The sequence below is a fragment of the Pezoporus occidentalis genome, unplaced genomic scaffold, assembly GCF_034315485.1.
Source record: "Pezoporus occidentalis ecotype Australia unplaced genomic scaffold, CSIRO_AGI_Poc_V1 ctg94, whole genome shotgun sequence".
Classification (NCBI taxonomy): Eukaryota; Metazoa; Chordata; class Aves; order Psittaciformes; family Psittacidae; genus Pezoporus; species Pezoporus occidentalis.
In genome coordinates this window covers 1,873,199-1,894,585 of record NW_026916304.1, presented here as the reverse complement: position 1 = coordinate 1,894,585, position 21,387 = coordinate 1,873,199, and the positions used below count along the sequence as shown (strand labels likewise).

The 21,387-nt window shown below is 40.6% G+C and overlaps 1 protein-coding gene across 5 annotated transcripts in view; it reads left to right on the top strand.

The window, feature by feature from the left end:
• The first annotated feature begins 3,873 nt into the window (after positions 1-3,873).
• The window catches only part of CDC14A (cell division cycle 14A), a 75,734-nt gene continuing 58,220 nt past the window's right edge, over positions 3,874-21,387 (top strand). For 2 of the 5 annotated variants that reach the window (XM_062606116.1, XM_062606115.1), the window contains exons 1-3: positions 3,874-4,272; positions 5,386-5,476; positions 15,803-15,878. In XM_062606116.1, coding sequence (XP_062462100.1) covers positions 4,167-4,272; positions 5,386-5,476; positions 15,803-15,878 — 273 coding nt within the window. In that variant the 5' untranslated portion in view covers positions 3,874-4,166. The remainder of the gene's footprint in view (positions 4,273-5,385; positions 5,477-15,802; positions 15,879-21,387) is intronic. The other 3 variants (XM_062606113.1, XM_062606114.1, XM_062606112.1) reach the window with 3 other exon arrangements.

The following is a 21,387-nucleotide window of genomic DNA, read 5'->3' as shown; positions in this document are numbered from 1 at the left end:
TTGTATTACATGTCTGCTGTTTTTTTAGCTACTCTTTCATAGAATCATAGAATCCCAGACTGGTTTCGGCTGGAAGAGACCTTAAAGCTCATCCAGTTCCACCCCCCTGCCATGGGCAGGGACACCTGACACTAGAGCAGGTTGCTCCAAGCCCCTGTGTCCAACCTGGCCTTGAACACTGCCAGGGATGGGGCAGCCACAGCTTCTCTGGGGACCCTCTGCCAGCGCCTCAGCACCCTCACAGGGAAGAGCTTCTGCCTTAGATCTAACCTGAACTTCCCCTGTTCCAGTTTTAACCCATCATCCCTTGTCTTGTTGCTACAGTCCCTGATGAACAGTCCCTCTCTGGCATCCACATGAGTATTTACTTACTTTTTGGTTGCTTTCATCTCTGGTTTTGTGGCTATGGCAACAATTACAATGTGCAATGAATGAGTAAAGCATTATTAAAAAAAAAATAAAATCTTTTAAAGTATCTGACAGGGCTGGACTGTTACGAGTCTCTGATTTCCCTGGCCTCATCTATAGGAAGAAACAGAGCTATCATTAACAGCTTTTGTTAGATTGGGATGCTGTAGTTCTGCAACCAGGGTGTTGACATAGATTGGACAGACCTTTTCCATTGAAGTTACACTTATTTTTGTGGTATGGAGGAAAGAAAATAGATTTTCTTGGATCACAGAAAAGAATCAAATCTGGCATCCAAAGTAGATTTAGTTTCATTTGCATCAGCTTTTAATTGATTCTTAAGACCAGTTCAAAGGTATCTATGGGCAATCATTAACACCTAATACCAAGTACACAAATAGCATCTGCACAAAATGGGTGTATCATTTTTTCAGTTTTTGTAATGTTAGCTGACAAAAAGTGGTTGAAAAACGTGACAAATTCTTTACAGCTGGGCTGATTCTGGATGTAAGTCTTTGGGGGAATGGAGAATTCTTTTGCCACCTTCTATCGGTGTTAAAGGATTTTGTTTCTGTTCAGTGAAGTCTTCCTAGTACTTTTGTAAGATTTAAAGGGCAAAATCTTAACATGACAGTGTAAAGTCTGCTTAATTTTACTTTAATAGTGAAAAGTAGATTTTAATTATTGTGCTGTAGTGATAAGTAGTAACCAAGCAGGTCTGCAATCTTTCCAGAAATGCAGCTTTCCTCATGGCAGTTTACTGCGTTTCATTTACTCACTGATGTGTAATCTCTGTTCTTTGCACTATCAACTAGAATTGTTAAGGCTCACGGGTGTTGTTTACCTTACTTTTAAAAAGAGTGAAATGAACTGGCAGCTCAGCCAAGTCTCACTACTGGCTTCTTTGCTGGGGAGAAGGAGTTGGTTTGGGTTGTATCCTGGGTTCAGCGACAAGGTGGGATTACTTTTTGTTTTTCTGTATCAGTGAATTAATAGAACAAGATTTTGTTACACTGTTTAATTTGTACCATTGTCAAATAAAATATGTAAACCAGATTGGTTTCAGTGTTAGATGTCTAAAGTAAGCTCACAGTTTGCATACAGATGAGCAGCACCAAGATTTCATTTTTTAAAAAACCATGTACTTATTGGCATTTACATGCTCTTAATTTAGGTAAGGCCTAAATTAATGAGAAAATAAACTGAGGGAGAAAAGCCACCAAAAACCACAGCTTTAAGCAGTTAGTTAGACCTAGATAGCAAAAGAAAATTTGAAGATATGATTTCATCTCTGGATTCATTGTGCTTAGGAACCAAAAGGGTTTTGTTTATTTTTTAAAGGCTGACAACTTTTTATACCTTGATGGCTACCAAAATGCCTTAGGATTCGTTAATATATTACTGAGGATTTATACTTTTAACAAAATAATATGTATGTGATGATTTCTTCTGAGAGATTATCTAGATGTCATTTTACAGTCTAAACAGATTCATCACCACCTCTGCATGTTCTATAGAAATTAATGTTTAGGAACACAGGCCTTTAAAAATGGCATCTAAAAGATATTTAAAAAATTCTTGTTGAAAACTTCAGGGTATAGTCTTAAAATGATGCAACAGGACTACAAGAAAATTACTTCTTTAAATGCAGCTTAAAAAACGCCACAAGATGTCACTGTAGCCTTGGTATTCGGTACCATCAAATGTTAAAAATAGTAATTGGAATTTATTAAAATCAACAAAACTATATGAGGTGAGAACATTCCTAAAGCTAGCATTTTGCAAGGTGAGCTGCATTAGATAATCATACTAACAGCTATGAGATACAACCCTGGAACTGAAAAAACATGGAGGTTATTTTGTGCATAGTTTTACAGGGGAGAAGGATTATTTTAAGTACTTTTTATGCTTACAAAGGTTCCAGCTAATTGCCACACGAGAACTGCTATGTAACGAAACCAATACTTGTAATTTTTACAAAAGGTATAGAAGTGGTATACAAATAACATTTGACAGTGGGGTTCAGTTTCTAGACACCTTTGCCTCCTAGATTTACTAGCCTAGCTAGAGGGACTTACAAATAATAGGCTTTAACACAAACTAGGTATCTAGGGATTCTGGATCCTGGATAGCTAGCCTGCTACACTGCTCCATCTTTGCTTCTGTTGCCCAAGATACCTTTGTTAAAGCTAATTTGAGTACACTCATTCAAACGCCCCTGCAGCAGAGTGCAGCACAGGCTTAGAAACATTGAACTGTAGTGAAAGTTTGAGTAAAAAAAGGCTGTTAAAAACAATGGTTCTGGAGAAAATACATTGATACCTCTTTTCTTACTGAGGATATGTTACCCCTTAGAAAATTGCTTACAAATAAAATTTATTTAATTAAGGGTTAGCTATAAATGTAAGCAATCTCAAGCAACACAGGAAAAGATAAGCACATCGATTTCCATAAAGAGCAAATAGCCCCCAACAACCTTTATTTAATCTCCTGTTACAGAAGACTGTGCTCTTAGTCTTGCAAGCATCTTGTATGGAATAGTACTTAACTTCTGAGAAAAGGGTTTCTTACTAAGTTCGCAGGACCAGGCCCAAACAGGCATACTTAGGAATACTAGTTCCGGAGTTATGAAAAACGGAGGCAAAAAAGAGCCATTTGAGAACACAGGTACACATTATTGGAACAAACACAGAAAATAAATAAGCAACTACAACTGCATGAGAAGTATTTTCTGTAGTACTTCAGTGTATTTATAAGGCCTTAAAGAGCATCCATTGCTTATGACACTTGCATTTAGCCTCATCTACAAACAACTTAGAATCAATTATATGAACTGGTAATTACAGGAGCTTATTTACAGTGTTTGGAAAACATGGTGATAATAACATGAACCTCAGGGCTGCATGTTACTTTGCATTACATGGTTTTTAAGGTGTTTCAAGGGTGGTTTTTGTTTGGTTTGGTTAGTTGTAACAATGAGATGGACAGCCTGCCCTGCTTGGCACTCAGCAATTCTTTCGAAAAAGGAGGTTGGTAGAAAAAAGGGAAAGTAGTTTTGTGTAGCTTTACCAGTGTCTTTGAAGCGCTTTACGAAGCTCTCCCTCGCCCAGCGGCCGCCAAGTGACTGGCTGCCTATGCCTAGGAGGCTCCAGAACTCGGCTGAGGAGAACCCCGCTCGAGGGCACGTCACCAGGCACCGCTCTCTCATTGGTTGGAGAGATAGGAAGGCGGCTTTTGATTGGCGAGTCACCTTGTCAACTTCTGCCTCTGCAGGGCGTTTGCCTCGGGCTGGGGGGTCGCGCAAAGAGTCCCAGTGCCCCGGGAAGTGCGAGTGAGCGCAGCGCTGGGGCGGAGGGCGGAGCCTCGCCGCGCGGTGAGGTTCTGTGAGGTGGAGGGCGGGCGGACGGACGCGGAGAGCGAAGGAGCGAGGGCGGGACGGAGAAGGAGGAGGAGGGCTGGTCACTGGCGCGGTTCGGCCTCGGGCCGGGCGAGACAAAGGCTCGTAGCGAGGTTGCTAGCGCGCCGCCGGTCGCCTGGTAACCGCCTGCTGTCTCTTTATCCGGGGGCGTTTCCGCGCTGCAGGCGGGGCGGAGTTGAAGTCCTCGCGGCCGCTAGCCGTGTCCCGGAGCTAGTGCTCGTCTCCGCTCTTGTTCCTATGCGGGCTGCGGCAGCGGCGCTTCCCGCGGCGTGGCCCCCGGCAAGGGGGCGGCCCCTCCGGGCATTGGGTCGCTTCCCAGAGAGCGCGTCCCGGCCCCGCCATGAGTTCGGAGCCTCCTCGCGCCTCGCTGCTCCGCGCCCTGTTTAAGATGGAGCCGGCGGCAGCCGCCTCTGAAGTACTTGGGGGAGCCTCGGAGTTTATGAAAGGTGAGAACGGGCCGGGGAGCCCTCCCCGTCCCCTGCCCGCGGGGGTGCCGCTCGCCGGAGCTTCCCTCGGGAAGGAGGCTCGCTGGCTTTTTTCCCCTTCCCCGCATCTCTCTCCTAGCTCCCTGCGCTTTTGCTGCGTGCCCGGGTCGGCTTCGGCCCCTTTCGCCTTGCGGTTTTCGTGAGCTGCCGGCCCCACGGCCGCCGCGGGGCACGCCTAAGTGGTTCCTTCCTGCTGTCTTTTCCGGTGAGAAGCGGGGCCGGCACCTGTTGCGATGTGTGGTTGTGTTGTGGGTCAGAAATCTCAGCCTTTCTGCACCGAGGGGTGTCCGGCCGGGCTGAGCGGGTGCTCGCACCCCCGCCGCCGCTCTTCGCAGGAGAAAAAAGATCATGGAGTTCACGAGGCTGGAAAAACCCTTTAAGCTCATCCAGTTCAACTGTTTCCCAGCACTGTCAAGGCCACCACTAACCCATGGCACTGAGGCCTCGTCTCCACGGTGTGTGAACACTTGCAGGGACGGTGACTCCAGCACTGCCCTGGGCAGCCTGTTCCAATGCTTGAGTACCCTGTGGGGAAGGAATTGTTCCTCAGCTCCATCTAAACCTGCCCTGGTGCAGCTTGAGGCCATTTCCTCTTGTCCCATCCCTTGTTCCTTGGCAGCAGAGCCCAGCCCCTCCTGGCTCCATCCTCCTGTCAGGCAGTTGTAGGGAGCAATCAGGTCCCCCCCGAGCCTTCTCCAGACTGAGCCCCCCCCCCAGGTCCCTCAGCCATTCCCCATCACACTTGTGCTCCAGGCCCTGCACCAGCTCCGTTGCCCTTCTCTGGTCCTGCTCCAGCACCTCAATGTCTGTCTTGTATTGAGGGGCCCAGAGCTGAACACAGGATTTGAGGTGCAGCCTCACCAGTTCCCAGTGCAGGGGCACAGTCCCTGCCCTGGCCCTGCTGCCACCCTGGTGCTGATACAGGCCAGGATGCTGGTTTCTTCCTGGATGCCTGGGCCAAGAAATGGCTCAGCTCTGCCTGTTGCGTTGTGGGGCAGGACAGGGCTGCGGGGTGCAGTGGAGAAGTGCTGAGCTGCTTGGTCTACCCTGTGATGCTGCCCTTGTCTTTTTCAGATCGGCTGTACTTTGCTACTTTGAGGAATAAACCAAAAAGTACTGCAAATACCCACTACTTCTGTACTGATGACGAACTGGTCTATGAAAAGTAAGTGTTGTGATCTGTTGTGTTTTGCATGTTCCAAGTGATCACTTGAGATTCTTCCCAAAACACTTGAGTGCTCTATAGAATGTTCTTGCCCCACTTGGCTACTTGCACATAGCATGAGTATGAAGTTATCCTGAATATGTTTAGACACTAGCTGAGACTAGTTTAACAAGATTATTATGTTAAAAAACACAAAACCAGCTACAAGGCCAGTTAAATGGCTTAAATGTGGTTGGGCCTAGGGGAAGGATCTCTAAGCTTTGTAAGATTTGTTTATAAGGTGGGGGAGATCTCTTAAGACTAATTATGTTTTATTAAATGGTGTCTTAAATAGAAGACTGTTGTTTGGTGTGAATGGATGAAACAATAGTTTGTTTTGTGTGCGTTTTCCTGTGTAGAGAGTATGAGATGTTCGTCTTTTATACAGTATCATAAGAATGCAAAACTTAAATGTGCATTTGAAGAAATCTGCAACTTTTATTTAGAAGTTTGTAGAAGTTTTTGAGATGATACTTCCTGTTGGCTTTTGTAGAACAGCAGAGAAAGTATTTCCCTGAAGTAAAAGCTTCATGTGTTTAGAAGATGATGAAAGCACACAGAAGGCCAAAAGTAAAATTGGCTGTAGTTTGAACACTGTTAAAGGACATAAAATACACTAAACAAAGTAATTGCTGTGGTTAAATAGCGGCTGCTCTACGCTGTGTTCCCAGATCATCTGTTTCACATGTGATTGTGTATCTAGCCGCTTGACAAGGGGTTTGCTCCAGAATTGAAACAAAAAATGTGGTCTTATTTTAAATAGAACTGTCCATATGAGTTGAAGAACTTGTGAGCATCAACCATTCTTCCTTCCCTTCTCCAGTGACTTCAATGCTGCTTCTGTGAAGCTGTAAACTAGTCTTACATTGTTTCTAGCTTGCTTTCTATGCACAGCTTACAGTTTTAGGTCTTCCTATCTACACATGTTTTGAGTCTTCATTATCTTATGTTTTGTGTCTTCTAGTGAAGCTCCCAATGATTCACTCCCAAAGTTGACTTTTGTAATTACCTGCTTTGGTTGGGAGTAGGTTCTGTAATGATCATTAACTTACTCACATTGGAAGGGACCTCAGGAGTACCCTGCGGCAAGACTGACCTGATATCAAAAGCAGAAAAGCAGAATTCAACTGGGAAGGCCCTGAGCAATTTGCATTACATTAATATGTTCCACTTTCTTTAATGAAAGTAAAATTGGATCTCGTATCTCTAAGACTTCTGTGTTATGCTTGACCTGAGGAGTATTGTTTCTAATTCTTAATATGCTTCAAGTAAGGGTGAATGAATCTTGTGTGCAATTTGATCTTGGGGGTGGGAAGGTGGAGCAGTTCTGCGCTGTTTGTTACAGATGATTGTACTAACCAAGGACTGTAGCTGGGGTATTTTGTGTGAGGACACTATCATATTTAAAACAAAAACAGCTGAGAAATTTGGGGGGAGGGAGAGGGAAGATGTGAAAAGGAAATTCAGTAAGTATACTCCTTAACCCAATTACCTGTTAACCACGTACCAAGGTCTAATTAGACACCAGGTAGAATTACAAGGTAATGGGAGGAAGCAAGGTTTCCTTTATCTTTTAGGGCACACCTAAAGATTTTGGATATGTAACTTGCAATGTGTTTTCTGAATGGGTAGGTCCTAATCTAACTGGCCTTTTTTCAAGGCATCATCCTCTGTCTGATACCATAATAGTACACTCCCTTTTATGCTCTCAGAATTCTAAAACATGAGGTACAAATTAAGTGCCAGTTACTAGGTGAGTTTTCTGTAATAACCTAACTCCGTTATGTAACACTGCTAAACTTTCCCCTGGTATTTGTATTTCAGCACCCATCACTATCAGCGTTTGCAGTATTTGGTAGTAAAACCATGCCAGTTCTCCTGTTTTTGATGTCAGCCTGTTAGGTTTCACAGGCTGTACAGCAAGTGAGGGGCCTGACATCAGGGACTGTCTGTAAGTAGTGGTGGAGTGTAACTTTGATACAGCAGATCAGATGTGCTGCTCATTCCCTCAGAAATGCAGCCTTCTTTCTCACAGTGATCAGAAATACTTGCTGTGTGATAGCAAAGTAACTACTTGGAAGTGAGTTCTGAAGTGCTATATCTCAGAACAGTGGTTTCCAGAGCCTTCATTCTTGCCTGTCAGAATTTCATGAGCACTTCTGCTTTTTAATCAAATGAGTTTTTCAGATTGTTACAAGGAGGAGGAGATGTCTACTCAGGGACACAATCCTAAGTGCCTGTGAGGCACACAACTAATTTTGTTAATACAACTGTTTATTTATTTAGATATACATCCTTCAAGTGACAAGACAAAAATACTTCATTGTGCATGGAAGTAAACAGCTTTGGGCTGTTACTCTTAACTTTAGCGATAACTCCTAAGTATGAAGTGCTAGAGAAAGTTATTTAGCTGACTTTACTGAGGTGTCTGTTTGCCTTCACTTCAGTGATACGTGATCTTGAAAACCATAGGTTCAGGGTTGTCAGATTACAGAGAGTGTGTTACTGGCTCACATAGCACTTAGAATCTCACTGCCTTGCTTCCCTTGTTTTCCTCACTCTTGAAGAGGCATCAGGAAGTAATAGTGTACATTAATAGTATACCCCATTTATTAAACAAAGCAGCTGTTGTGCTGGGTCGAAGCTTTGGTCTGATAAATGCTGACGTGCTCTTGCAGCTTGTCACGTGGTTTAACACTAAGTTGTACACAAGGTGTGGTTACGTAAAAGCTGGAGCACTTTAGCCTTCAGTTTCACTTGCAGTTGTCAGCTGTTCTCATGAATTCATAACTGTCTCAGTTAAACATTCACACTTTTAAAAATAATAAAGATAGGCTTAAATGCTTTTAAGAACATCTCAAATGCTGGGTGACTAGGAACTCACTACTAGAACTGTCACTGTCGTAGTTAAATGTGCTGCAATTTAACCTTGAACCTATTATGCTAGGGAAATGGTATGTAAATTCCTCAGTTGATGGTATGTAAATTCCTTGGTTGAGGGAACAAGAAACCTGAATGAATCTATCCAATTCTGAATTCTCTTTTTCTTGATCGTTCTGTTTCTGTAAGATTTTGTCAGTTTCTTTCTGAGACTCTGAGGTCCCTCCTGAGAAAGGGACTGTAAGGGAATACAGTCTTTCAGGGTAATGCAGTGCAGGTAAAATAATATTTTGGGAAAATGAAGTTAGTGCGAAATAATCCAGCCTGATGAAGGCTGTCAGTTGGCAAATAGACAAGCCTTGCCTTGGCAAGACCTCAATTAATGAGTTAGGCACTAGTAAGCAGCTTTTTATTCTCTAAGAATAGCTTCTTTCATGTTTCACCTTTCAGTAAACAGGTCTGGATTGAGCATACCACACTTGACTGGTTAACTCAGCTTTCATGTTTTTGTCAAAGCAACCTTTTATGTCCTTTTTGTTGTTGAGTAGTTTTCTCAAACAAAATTAAATTTAGATGATGAGAAACAGGAGTCTCTTACTGATAAATTATAATGGCAGTTTTCATAAATTCTACTGTTTTCAATCACTTGTTCTGACTTTGGATCTCTTGTGTAAACAGCTTTTGCAGATCTAGTCTGACATGTGAGCAGCTGTAAAATTAATGCTATGTTCTCTGTACATCCTGTTTTACACTAGCGCTTTCATTCAAGTCATAGTATGTTACTTGTCTGTTCCACAGTAGTCTTAATGTTAGCTGCTGCTTTCAGTTCAAGGAGCAGTAGAGTAAGACCCTTAAATGCTTAGCTACAGCGCTATTAAATGAGCACTGTTCGGACTTTGATTTGTAGGACCTGTTTCCTTCGCTGTGTGTGTATATGCAAAGAAGCAGTTTCCCTCCTGTGAGAAGAGTAGGGGTTAACTTGTTTGTTTTTACTTTGGCTAAATGCTGCTTTTCTGTGGCTATCCAGTAACAGTACTTGCATACAAAACCTGAACTTCTCCATTGTTCTGTGGCTTATATCATTTGAAAGGAAAAAGAAAACTTGAACTTAGCCTTGTTACAACAAGCAGCTATCACTTCACACAGAGAACAGGGAGTTCCTTGTCCACATCAGTAGCTTTTTGGATGTGACTGTTGAACAAGATAAGTTAATAAGTTAAAGTCCACAAAAAAAGGGAAATTTTCCAAATTATAACTTCTAGCTATGTAAATGTCAAAACAGAGCAGGAAAACCTGCTGATACCAGCTTTTGTATGTCTAACTTTTACACATGAATATTAAGAATAGTACTGTGGCTTTATTTTGCTTTCCATTGTAAAACAAGAGATTTTAAGTTCACTGCAAACAGGAAATTCGGAAGATCTAAGAAGTGAGAATGTAATTCCTTTTTCCTCCAGACATGAACTACTGACATAATTTTATGCTTGAAAATTGAAAACTACTGTCCTTTAACACCTATGGTATTGTCTTAAATCCAATAGTTCCATAAGTTCTATACCCACAGATTGCTTTACCATATCTGTTTTCACTTCTTTGTATGGGGAAAAAAAAAAAGCAGTCACACAAAGTATTGAGGAATTTTTCTCTTTGCAGTAGAAGGACAGCAGGATTAAAAAAAAAAAGAAAATCTGTTTTCTAGGCTCCAGTTTTATACTGGGTGGGAGCATAGCTTGATATAGGAAACCCCTTATGAGAAACTTTATGGGAGAGCCTCTTCACTGACAGTTTGTTCCTGACATCAAGGAGCATTGTATCAAAAATGCGTATATCTGGGATAGCTATTTATCTATAATTTGGATTTGTGTTCTTGTTGAAGAGTTGTAATCTTAAGGATTTGAAACATTCAAGGGGAAATGGTGTAGCCGGTGTTTTAGGTAGTCCAGAGCCTCTACATTATTCTTGCCTTCAGATGAAAGCAGTAAGGTGATGTATCATTTCTAGCCTTAGACTTGCTGTATCACCCTTTGTCTATTCAGAAGTGTGCAATCCCTAAGTAGTATTAAGCGTTAGGGATCATGTCTCAGTCCAGATAAGAAAGCTCCTATCAATTCGTGTGTTACTGTAATTGGTGGGGCTAGAGCAGGGAGACACTCCAGTGGGCATCCCACTTTTCTTCATGCACTTGAGAAGCAGGAAGGAGAAACACACTCTAGGAAACAGGAGTTGGAGGAAGAAGATGGAGTAGCCAAGGTTTCCTGACGGGCAGTTAGGTTGTAGTGAGTGTGCGGGGTGATCCTCTTGGCTTTCATCCGGGAGTTTTATTGGATGGACATGTGTTCAGCTTATGATTTGAAGCATTTATCTGGAGCAGCCAGTTGGGTGCTTCTGCAGTAGCTGATTCTTGTGGCTTAATGGCTAGTTAGAGCGCATACAGCAAGGGCCTTCACAGTGCAGTGACCCAAATGTTGTTCAACCCAGCCCAGGTAAGGGGCAGAGAAAAGCAAGTGGAAAATGTTGGGTTTTTTCCTAATTTCTGGATCTTTGTAAAATGTTACAAAATTAGTGTAGTTTTGCAGTTAGGAAACTGCGTTTCTACTAGTTCCTGGGGTTGTTGTGATTAATCTTTCGGTTTGATCACTTGCAAGCTTGGGATGCTCCTGTTTTGGCAGAAAAATGACTTTATATGGTTGCTAGTTCCCAAGAAGGCATACTTCCTACTTAAAGGAGTAGTTGTACCAATACTCTAGAAAATGATTGCAATTGTTAAACTGTGCCTCTTTTCAAGTTACTAAGCCAATAACTGGCTAAGCTGCCATGCAAGTAATATCATCCCCCCTAAGATTTACTACATTGTTAGAACTGACTTGGTGGATCTGTCCTAGTTGTTGCACCTGCCCCTCCCAATATGGTAATTAGGCTTTGGACCATATTTAAGCTATTGGAAATGCCTGCAGCTCGGTAAGGATGCATGCGCAGCCTCGTTCAGTGTGGCAATAACCCTGAGCTTCTGTCACGAATAGCCCTGAAATAGCTTTTCAGATAGCAATCTCCTTTCCTTTCATCCATTCCTTTGCTGTATCACAAAAGCATATGTGAATGACAGTATAAAACTACTGATCTGGTGTATTCATCTGTGGGAAAAGGTATCAGGCTTCTGGGGTAAAGTCTAAGCAGTGTGATTTGTCTTTGCAGGATAACTTGCTACCCTGGCCATATGTAGGCTGTGATGATAATGGAGGTTAGCAGTTCATTTCGGAGTCTGCCAGGCTGTAGTATTGATTCACTGACCATAACCAGGCTTCATTCAGTACTTCAAGATACGAAAGCTATTTCATTCTTCTGCTGTACCAGGGGCAGTGGTATTCAAATGCTTAGTAAGAAGTGGTTTTGACATTCAAAAGAGGTGCCCAAGGCTTGAATTGACTCATGGCACCTTCACGTGGCAGCCAATGGAACTACAGTTGGCAATGATGAGTCGCTCTCCTAGAGAGTTGTGTATTACATTCCTCTCACCATTAATTTTCCTGGAAGAATGGATAGTTACTCTTTTCATGACAGAGTAGACCAGTGAGCTCTTTATGAGCTGGTCTTTCTAGGTGGATGACCATTCCTATGATACAACACAGCAAATACCTTGGATCTGATGCTTTAAGAACCCATAGGGATGAGAAGTTCTAGGAAAACACAGGTACAAGAAATGCATTCTGCTGCTTCCAGGTAGCATTGTGATAGTATTCTTGAAGTATTTAAATATCCCTTTGCATATCCTGGAGTTCTGCTACTTCTTAGCTTGAGAAGCATAAGGGCAACATGTTTCCATGGGATGAAGGTGAAGAATAATTTAAGATATCATTTAAGTAGTTGATGAAAACCAAATATAATTAAATGTAGATTAATACCATACTTGCCTTCTGATCCTCATAGCTGGTTCCCACCTCCATGGTAAATGATTGTCTCTTAACTGGCTAAAATGTTTATTAGAACATCTAGATACAAAGAAAGTCTTATTAACTGAAAGAGCTGGAAATAAAATATTTTAATTGTTATCAAACACTAAGATTAATCGCTTATGTTTTTTATCTTCAGCTTTTGCCAGATAAAATTCTGTAGTCAGATGATGACTTGGTGTATCATTTCTTCCCTGTTCCCTGCAGCTCCTGTTTCCCAGCTTCCACTTACATTTAACTCTCTGTCAAAATCCTGTTCTTAAGAAGAAAATCCTCTGTGTGAGTCAGGATTAAGTGTCTCTAGATCAAGTACAGAAATAGCCTGTTATACTAAAAGTAATGAGTTGAAACATGTCAGAAACTTTAGTTCTAAGGATATAAGTTTAAGAAGGGTTTTGTAGCTTGGAGTTCACTGACTTCAGTACAGAGCCTTGTATTATCTTTCGGAGAGCTCCTTGATTTGGAGGTTTGTAAGGCAGTTGTTTTACTTAGCCCCATTAAAAAAAAGGCCATTCAAGCTTATTCCAATTTAGGGATATTAAGTGAGGAAAGTTAAAATTATACATATAACAAATAACCTTTGTCTCTCACATCAATAAAGTCAGTGGCTGGTTTATAGTGCCTATATGGTGTTATATAAATAACTTGGGAATTGCCAGCATTTATGTGTGACCAGAAGTGCCTTTCCTTTATAATTGTGTTTGGATTCTAAGAAACATCTTGTTTCTGCAGCACAGGCAAACAGTGGTAGTACCAGGGTGAGAAAAACTGATACTTCCTCTCCCTTTCCCCCCTTAAGAGCCATCACAGCATACCTTAATGGTAATAAGTGATGGACAAAGTCAGCCTAAGATACTGGCTTGGTGGCTGAGAGAATCTGAGGAGCTTTATTTTGTAGAAATAAAATTCTTTCATGGATACACTCAGATGTATTTTATATACTATGTTGGTGGGGATAAGGATAATTTGTCTGTTGTGGATAAATTGGTTTGTAATTTAATTTTCATGCTCTTTTCCTACACTTTACTTTGAATTTAATCATGTGGAAAAGTAGAAGTGAGTATCTGACTTCATGGAGATGTAGCTCTAGCAAATGAACTTACTATCCTAAATCATGGTTGTAGTTCTTCAGTGCTTTATGTGAACTGTGTGTTCAGTTCTGTCTTTGAGTTACTTTGCTTACACCAGTTCTAAAAGTATTCTCTATTTTAGTAACTATCCTATTCCATACTTTCTCACAATACTTTTGAAAGTATTTTTCACAAAATAACCTTAAAATCCCAAATTTTACTCTTTCCTCATATATTTAAGTGAAAGAATAAAGTTAATGGAACAAGATAGAGCCAGTTTTTTGCTTTAGAGAAGGTGTTAGTGCAGCAGAATGGGAAGAGATGTTAATATGTCTTCTATATGGCTTCTCTAGAATCTACAATCACTAGTGTTGTTAGAGCTCCAATTTTAACTTCTGTGCTGTAACTTACACTTGTCCTTCTTAGACAGTTGAGTTTCATCTCATCCTTTTCATCTCTATTAAAAATTGCACAGGTAACTTTTGCCTATATATAGCATACTTATCTAAGAAGAGATGAAGAATCCCAAGGTTCAACCCTGCTTTACTGCCACTGCAATTTGCCTGTGAGATGGTTAATGTCTGTGCAATCTACAAATAAAGTCCTAATAGCTGGACAGCTTAGTCTTTGACCCAGCTAATGGACTTCTGTAATTAAGCATTATAATATTCTGTACTGAAGGGTTGAACTGAACCTTAAGAAACACTTCTGTTGTTGTAAACCAGATGATAATGAAATAGCATTGGGTGTGACAGGCAGGCTACTCATCCTAGACAGTGATCAGGCTAATGCAGTTATCTCTTTGCACTGGGTTTAGCTTTTTTGTTTGTGAGAATGTGGGAAGGAGTATATTAGTAAAGTTATAAGTACCTAAAAGATCAGAAACTTCTACTTGTGACCACTTAGAATAGCAGAATGACTGCAGCTGGAAGGCGCCTCTGGAGAGGAGATCTCTAATCCAGACCCTGGGCTCAAAGCAAGCTCAACAAGAGTGTATTGCTCAGAGCCTTGAGCAATTGGTTTGTGATTCTGCAGCCTCCCTAAGGGATGTCTTCCCAATGTGTGACTGCCCTCAAAGTAAAGGTCTTCTCCTTAGTTAACTGGAACATAATTAATTTTCCTGAGAAAATAAACTTTCTGGTACGGGGAAGAAAGCTTGAATGGTACTACCACCTATTCTGTCATCTGATTTCAGGAAGTTTTCACTCCTTCGAAGTCTAGAATTTGTAGAACATAGTCACATATTTCCTTTGTCATTCCCCAAGTAACACATTCAGATGGCTTGTTTTGTTTGTCAGTAGGCAAGAAGTGTCCTTTCTCCTTTATCAAAAGACTAAGGGCAGTGCAGATTAAAGCAGTCTTAGTCTGTTCTCACTGGGATATATAATGTATGCATCAACAAATTTTCATAGAGCATCAAGATAAAGACTTCTATACACAACAAGGAAAACTGTTTGAGAAAGCTTACAACTTAAATTATGAGTGGTTTTGCACAACAGGAGGTGAGGGGAAAAAGCTCCAGAAAATGTCATAAGCTGTATAGCTTAAAGGCTGCTATTACTTGTAAAGGTGCCTATATGAAGGGTTAGCTTGGAAAAGCACTGTAAATTCCTACCAGGAATTTAGCTTTATTGTGCAACATCTTTCCTGTACACACTACTGCTATTAGCTCTTATTCTAAGGACAATGGTTGCTGTTTCAAAAGTAATGTCAAGGTTTAAGAATCTAGAAGAGAGAAACAAGAACAATCAGAAGACATGAAACAAATAATATATTGGAATAAATTATACTGGAATATAATTGCCTAGAGACAAGAAGGTTGGAGGGGACAAAGGGGAACACTGAACCATGTAAAGTTAAGTGTATATGTAATCACTGGAATAGTGGAGAATGGGATAAAAAAAGTAAGCTTCCATTTCAGACAGATGAAGACTGGATTAAAACTTATTTAAGTTTTACCACCTATGAAGTCTTTAGCTTATTCTTCATAGTATCTAATGATATATTCTCATCTTAAGCAGTTGTGGAAACTTTATATAGGATGGCATCAACATGGCTTAAAGGGGAGTAGATGATGTTTTGAAGTTCTTCACTGTAGTTTTGTCCAAAACCAATCTGGGTATCATGGGATAAAGAAAAAATTCTGTAGTTAGCTTGTGTATGTAATGGGAAAGGTAGTTACTGGAGCATCTTCAACTGAAGCTACAGATGCTTTCAAATTAATTGTTGGTATCAGCCTCTTAAATGAATTAATAAAAGGCTTATCTGTTTTCCCCTTTGTATTGGCTACTCCCAAAAGTTACTGATTAGCAGCTTTAACAACAGGCATGTTGAAATTTGCTTAGCTTTTTTTTGTATAATAACACATCTTTTTATTTGTTTTCTCCCAGTTTCTATGGCGATTTTGGACCTTTAAATTTGGCAATGTTATACAGATACTGCTGTAAGCTAAGTAAGAAATTAAAGGTAAGCTTTGTTTAAAACTAGTGTTCCTGTATTTGTGTCTTGCAATACAACTGAAATGCGTTATCCGGTTTGTGATTGTTAGATGCTCGTTATATAGATGGTTGCTACTAAGCTCTAAGGTTATTCATTCTGAATTATTTTCCTTCTGAAGAATGTTAGAAGTGAATGTTGTCATTGCTTAGCAGATGAGGCACTGAAGGCTGTGTTCACCTTTTTTGCATAACCCTACAGTTTCAAGGCAACAGTAACAAACCACTCTAGCTGTTTTGTAGGTTTGCAACTGTATATATGCTAGCATGAAAAAAGCAGAGATTAACAACCAAGCAAAAAAATCCACAGCCATAAAAAAGAACAAAACGTGGACCCTGAAATCATACTATTTAAACTCAAATCTCACTCAGTGGAAAAGTTAAACCTTTTAAATCTCATACAATTTAATGTTGCTTCTAATAAATGTTCTGAAAATGTGCTTTTACACATAAAAATGGTTCCTTTTTCTGTCTCATAGAAGTATCCCTCTATCAAAATATTTGTATAAGCTTTTTTATTGACTTCCACATCATGCTTGTTGGTTGTAGGAGAATAAGAAGTGGGGAGACACGGGAACAGAGGGAGGAGCAAAGCAACTGGTGCAAATGTAGTCACCACCTCCCACCAGTAGACTGGTGCCTGGCCAGTCTCCGAGCTACCCATGCTCCTCAGTTTTACTGCTGAGCCTGATGTTCTATGGCATGGAATATCCTTCTGTTTGTTGGGGCCAGCTCTTCTGGCCATGTGCCCTACCAGCATCTTGCCCATCCCAGACTACTTGCTGTGGGGGCACAGTGAGAAACAGGCAGCCTTGATTCTGTGTGAGCACCGTCTGGCAGCAGCTAAAACATTGGTGTGTTATCAACAGTTTTAGTCACAAACCTAAACCTCAGCATCATGCAGCCTGCTCTTGAGAGAGCTGAACTCCATCCCAGCCAGACCCAGCAGACAGAGCACATAGCTGGAGATTTAACCTGGTCCCCAAGTGCCTGCAAAAATGATATGCAGCATGTATAAAAGATTTATCAACTGCATGAAAGGAATTGTGTTTTAATTCTGAAGCACTACCGATTACCACGTGTGTGCAAATAGTAAGGAGACCCTTCACTAAATATTACAGATTTAAATTCTACAATACATTAGTCCTGTTGCTGACAGAAGGGAAAAGTGGGACAGCAGATGTGATAACACTGGCCACTGCTAAGAGGATTCCTGTCTCAAAAGTGGAATTATGTTTTGGGGCTACTGTTTTCTGCACCAGTGAAACCATTACACAAGTTGGTTAATGCTATGGACTACTCACAGGGGCATGCCGACTCAGGTGGTCTTAAGAGGACATTTTGCAATTTGAAGGGTGGTATAGAGTTGCTATAACCTTTCTGCAAAAAAAAAAAAAATAAAGTGCTCCTAGTGAAAATTTACATGGCTGCTTCATGCAGAAAGTTTGGTGTAAATAAAAAAATACTAGACTCTTGTATTTTTAATTTGGAATGCCTTCATTCATATTGGGAAAGGGTTGGATTTGCCTTTTCTGTATTAACACTAGATAGAGCTTATAAATACATTCTCTTATGAGCCTATTTTCCAGTGCCACTGTCCCAGTTAAAGACATGGCCAATGATGCTCACTCACTAGGAATCCATGTTTGGATTTTTTTAACCTTAATTCTGCTGTTTCTTGCCTTATCTTTGAGTTATTAAAGATTGTGGAGAATGCTTTCTCTGTGAAGCAATTACTCTATATACCTCCTGCTCTGACTTTTGCCATGCATATGAGAACTGCAGAGATTAGTTCTGCTTTTTCCAGATTCAGACTGAGACTGGCATCAGTTTGGGACCTCAGTACAGTCTGAATACACTGCTGAAGCATATCTTTAAACTTCTGCGGTTGAACTAGAACATCTTCAGACTGGATCCTAGATACCAAGCATTTCAACCATGAAATAAGCACACAAATAATAAATACCTTGGGGCTTGTTTGTGGTTTCTTGATGATTCAGTGTTAAACAGGAGTGTGTCTACTGTCTTCATTCTTGTTAAGAGACCACCATGTGCACTGAATGAGGCAAGCTATTTGTTCCAAGTAGCTTCTAATCGTGATTAAAAAAAAAATACACAGGGAGGCAAACTGAAGCTGAAGTGGTAACTCTGGCATTTGCAGGGTTGATTTAGCAGACTGTGATGTCATTTTAATGTGAGTTTTATATTTTTATTTAAAAGCAAGCCCCCTGCAGTGCTATGTGATGCACCAGCAGGGCAGAGAAATCTCATGTGCATCAACTGCAGCTTAAGCTGGGAGGAGCTGCTGTTTGTGCTGCTGCCTTACCAGAGGCTAATTCCCAACGTGTCGATTTAAACTACTAGAGAATAGTAGAGAAGGGTAACCTGATCGTGCAACCACTTGAAAGTAATACCTGAACTTGAAACAGCTAAAGCTTGGAATACTGCTATAGTGGTATAGAACTTTGTGCATGAATAGGTTCCAGCCTGGGTGATGGACAATTCCCCTCAGGTAGGCCAGTACCTGCTAATGTAAGCTTTGTTTTTCTAATAGTTAAAATATGTGCCAGACTGTCCTCATTTAGTTACTGTCTGCAGTGGTTAAGTAGGCTTGAAAGACCAAATCCCTGTGTTTAAAGAGTGTATCTGATGTGTACTGTAGTCCTACCTATTATGGATTCACAGTTTCTACCCTTCTGCCTTTCATCTTCTCATGTCTGACCTTCACAAGTATCACTGAGAGGATTCCCAAGGGCTGAACTATTGTGTAAGACAAGTTCATGACCTGTGACTTATTGCCAGCAAGGCATTGATGCAACAAGTAACTACAGCAACAAGAGTATGGCAGTTCTCACATGGCACCAGGGGGACATGTAAGCAGCCTGTGGCCAGTGTTGTGGAAGTGGGAGGTGCCAATTGGACTAATGACATGGAGAAAGAGGCTTGTTGGGCAATCTGCTGCGTGCATACCCTTACATTAAGGGTAACCATGCCCTGTGACCAACAGCAGGAGTTGGCTGATGTAAAAGGAACTGCAGATATCCAGCCTCTGCTGTGGCATGGTTGCTGTTACCATGTTGCGCTGCTTTTGGGACCCTGAGGCAATCACCCTACTTAAGCCTGATGACTCCTGCCATGATTAGGAATACACCTGATTGGGGATGTGCTTCTTATGCTTTTCATACAAAAAGAGCCTTTAAAAGAAACATGGCATGAAAGAAGTATTCACAAAATGTGATGGTTCTTGTGTGAATGTGAGGTCTCAAAAGGAGTTAAAGACTTGGACTTATCGTAAGTTTAAAACTTCTGTGAGTAGGAACAGGAGAAGTGGGTGTATAAGATCTCATTAAAACAAACTTCCCCTCCAGGTCTTTCAGCTGTATTTACTTCTGTTCTAGATAAGGAATTAGACACAAAGGCAGTTCCCTGCCTTCCTCTCCCCTTCCTTGGGGGACAGGTAGGAGAAGGGTAATGGCACTTGAAATGTGCTAATGGTGGGCCAACTTTGTAAAGGAAATCATTGTTACTTTATGCTGACTGATTTTAAAGCCAGTAAATAGTTCTGTTCTGAGGAGCTGAGGTATTTGTTCAGATACCCATTTGCTGAGAAAGTTAGAGGTAAAGTCCTGGTTATGTTTTACCGGAAAACCTTTCTGACCTTGCTATGTTAGTAATGTTTTGATTGTTGATTGCTATGGAGATGATCTTGACTAGCCAAGTCAACAGCACGAGAAAATGCTTGGCTGGGCTATCTTCCTGCTGCTTAGAATTCTGCTTGCTGAGAAATATGTTTTTCTTCTGTTTAAATAAATCTGATTTCATAAAAACTACTTTAAAAAGCCTGGTGTGTTCTCATGAGCGTATAGCCTCACAACTTCAGTAAATTCAGAAGCAGGGCTGATTGGGAGGGGTGCTGAGATAAATGATATTAGAAGAGAAGATCAAAGGCAGAAGAGGGAAGGTTCTGGCAGGTTTATGAACTCTGGGGTTAATGATTCTTGTATGCTAACTTTATTGCTGCTGAATCACAGAGGGGTTTGGTTTATTTTTGTATTAACATCAATAAGCTGCTGGGCATACGCATGGAGCTATAGTGATTGCAAGCATCTCCCTGAGGACAGCTTAGATTCCGAGGCAGGGCTGTGTGTGCATGCTTTAATACGTACATTTCTGTGAACAGTTTGCCAGCCGTCTAGTCACTCTGATTTTTATATATGCATCTTAAGTATACATAGTATATGCATAGTATGTGCATTGATCCAGGCTTATTAAACACATTGCAGTTATTTCTTGCTTGACCAATGCAAGTGTAGTAAACCATATCCATGAAATAAAAGACTGTCAAATAATCTGGTGGTTCTAAACAGATGTTGAGCTAGTAATTGTTCACAATAGTATCTTCTAAACCTGTCACCAATTTCTGTGTAAATTTGTCTTGAGGTCTTCCAGAAACAAGAACTGATCTGTTGAATAATCTTGCAGTGCAAATAATATTTTCTGGAACCTTCTCATACACCTAATGAATTAGAATTATCACCTAAAACCAAAACCTTTTCATGTAACTTCTGCTTTTAGTTCAAATAATTGTCTTTGAGCATGCTCCTCTGTGATGTATCTTGACAGATACTGTTATTATATTGTTGCATTTGGTCTTGTAATGATATGTGAAACTGCTAACATTTTCTTACTGCTGAAGAAAAATATATTTCATGTTTCATAGTGTTCGTCTTAGTTTTGTTTTAGAAAAAAGATGATTTGCAGCTATGTTATCTGTAACTAGAGCTATTCTGTAGACAATCTATATTGAAAAATTCCTTGTTGGAACATTTTTGGTTCTTTGGGGTTGTTCAGTATCTGGGGGAAGTAAAGCCCTAATCCATTCAGGTGGAACTCTAGAGCAGTCTTTAACACTTATCGTTGAACCTAGCCAAAGAAATGTACTTGGCTTATTAAACACGGTCAGAAAATCAGTGTTCTCTAAAAATATATGATATAGCTTAGCATTGATACTGAGGTGAGAATTTGTGCTAACAGAGATGTTACATTGGCATTTTAGCAAACGCGATAAAAGTTGACTTTCTGTAGCCCATGCAAATAGAAAGTGGTTTGTTTTATACACTTCTGAACAGTAAAATCCTGATGCAATTTTCCTCTGGTTGCTATGCTATAAGCCATTAGTTAATGTCAGGTTTCAATTTAGTGTTAAAGCTTTAGTCAGGATTCAAAAGCCAGTGAACTATTTCATATAGCAGTATGGTTTATAAGATTCAAACCCTTCAATTCTGAAAATCAAGCAATGAAAGTGTTACATTACTTGCATTTCACTGTTCTGGGAACTTTTAAGGTGAGCTCTCACTTTTTTCAGGTACAAAAGCATCTCAAAATTGGAATGACATGTCATAGCTATCTGATAAAAAAAACATCCATCACTAAAATAAACCAGGAAATATGGTCTTATTGCATAGCACTTCTGGCTAGCT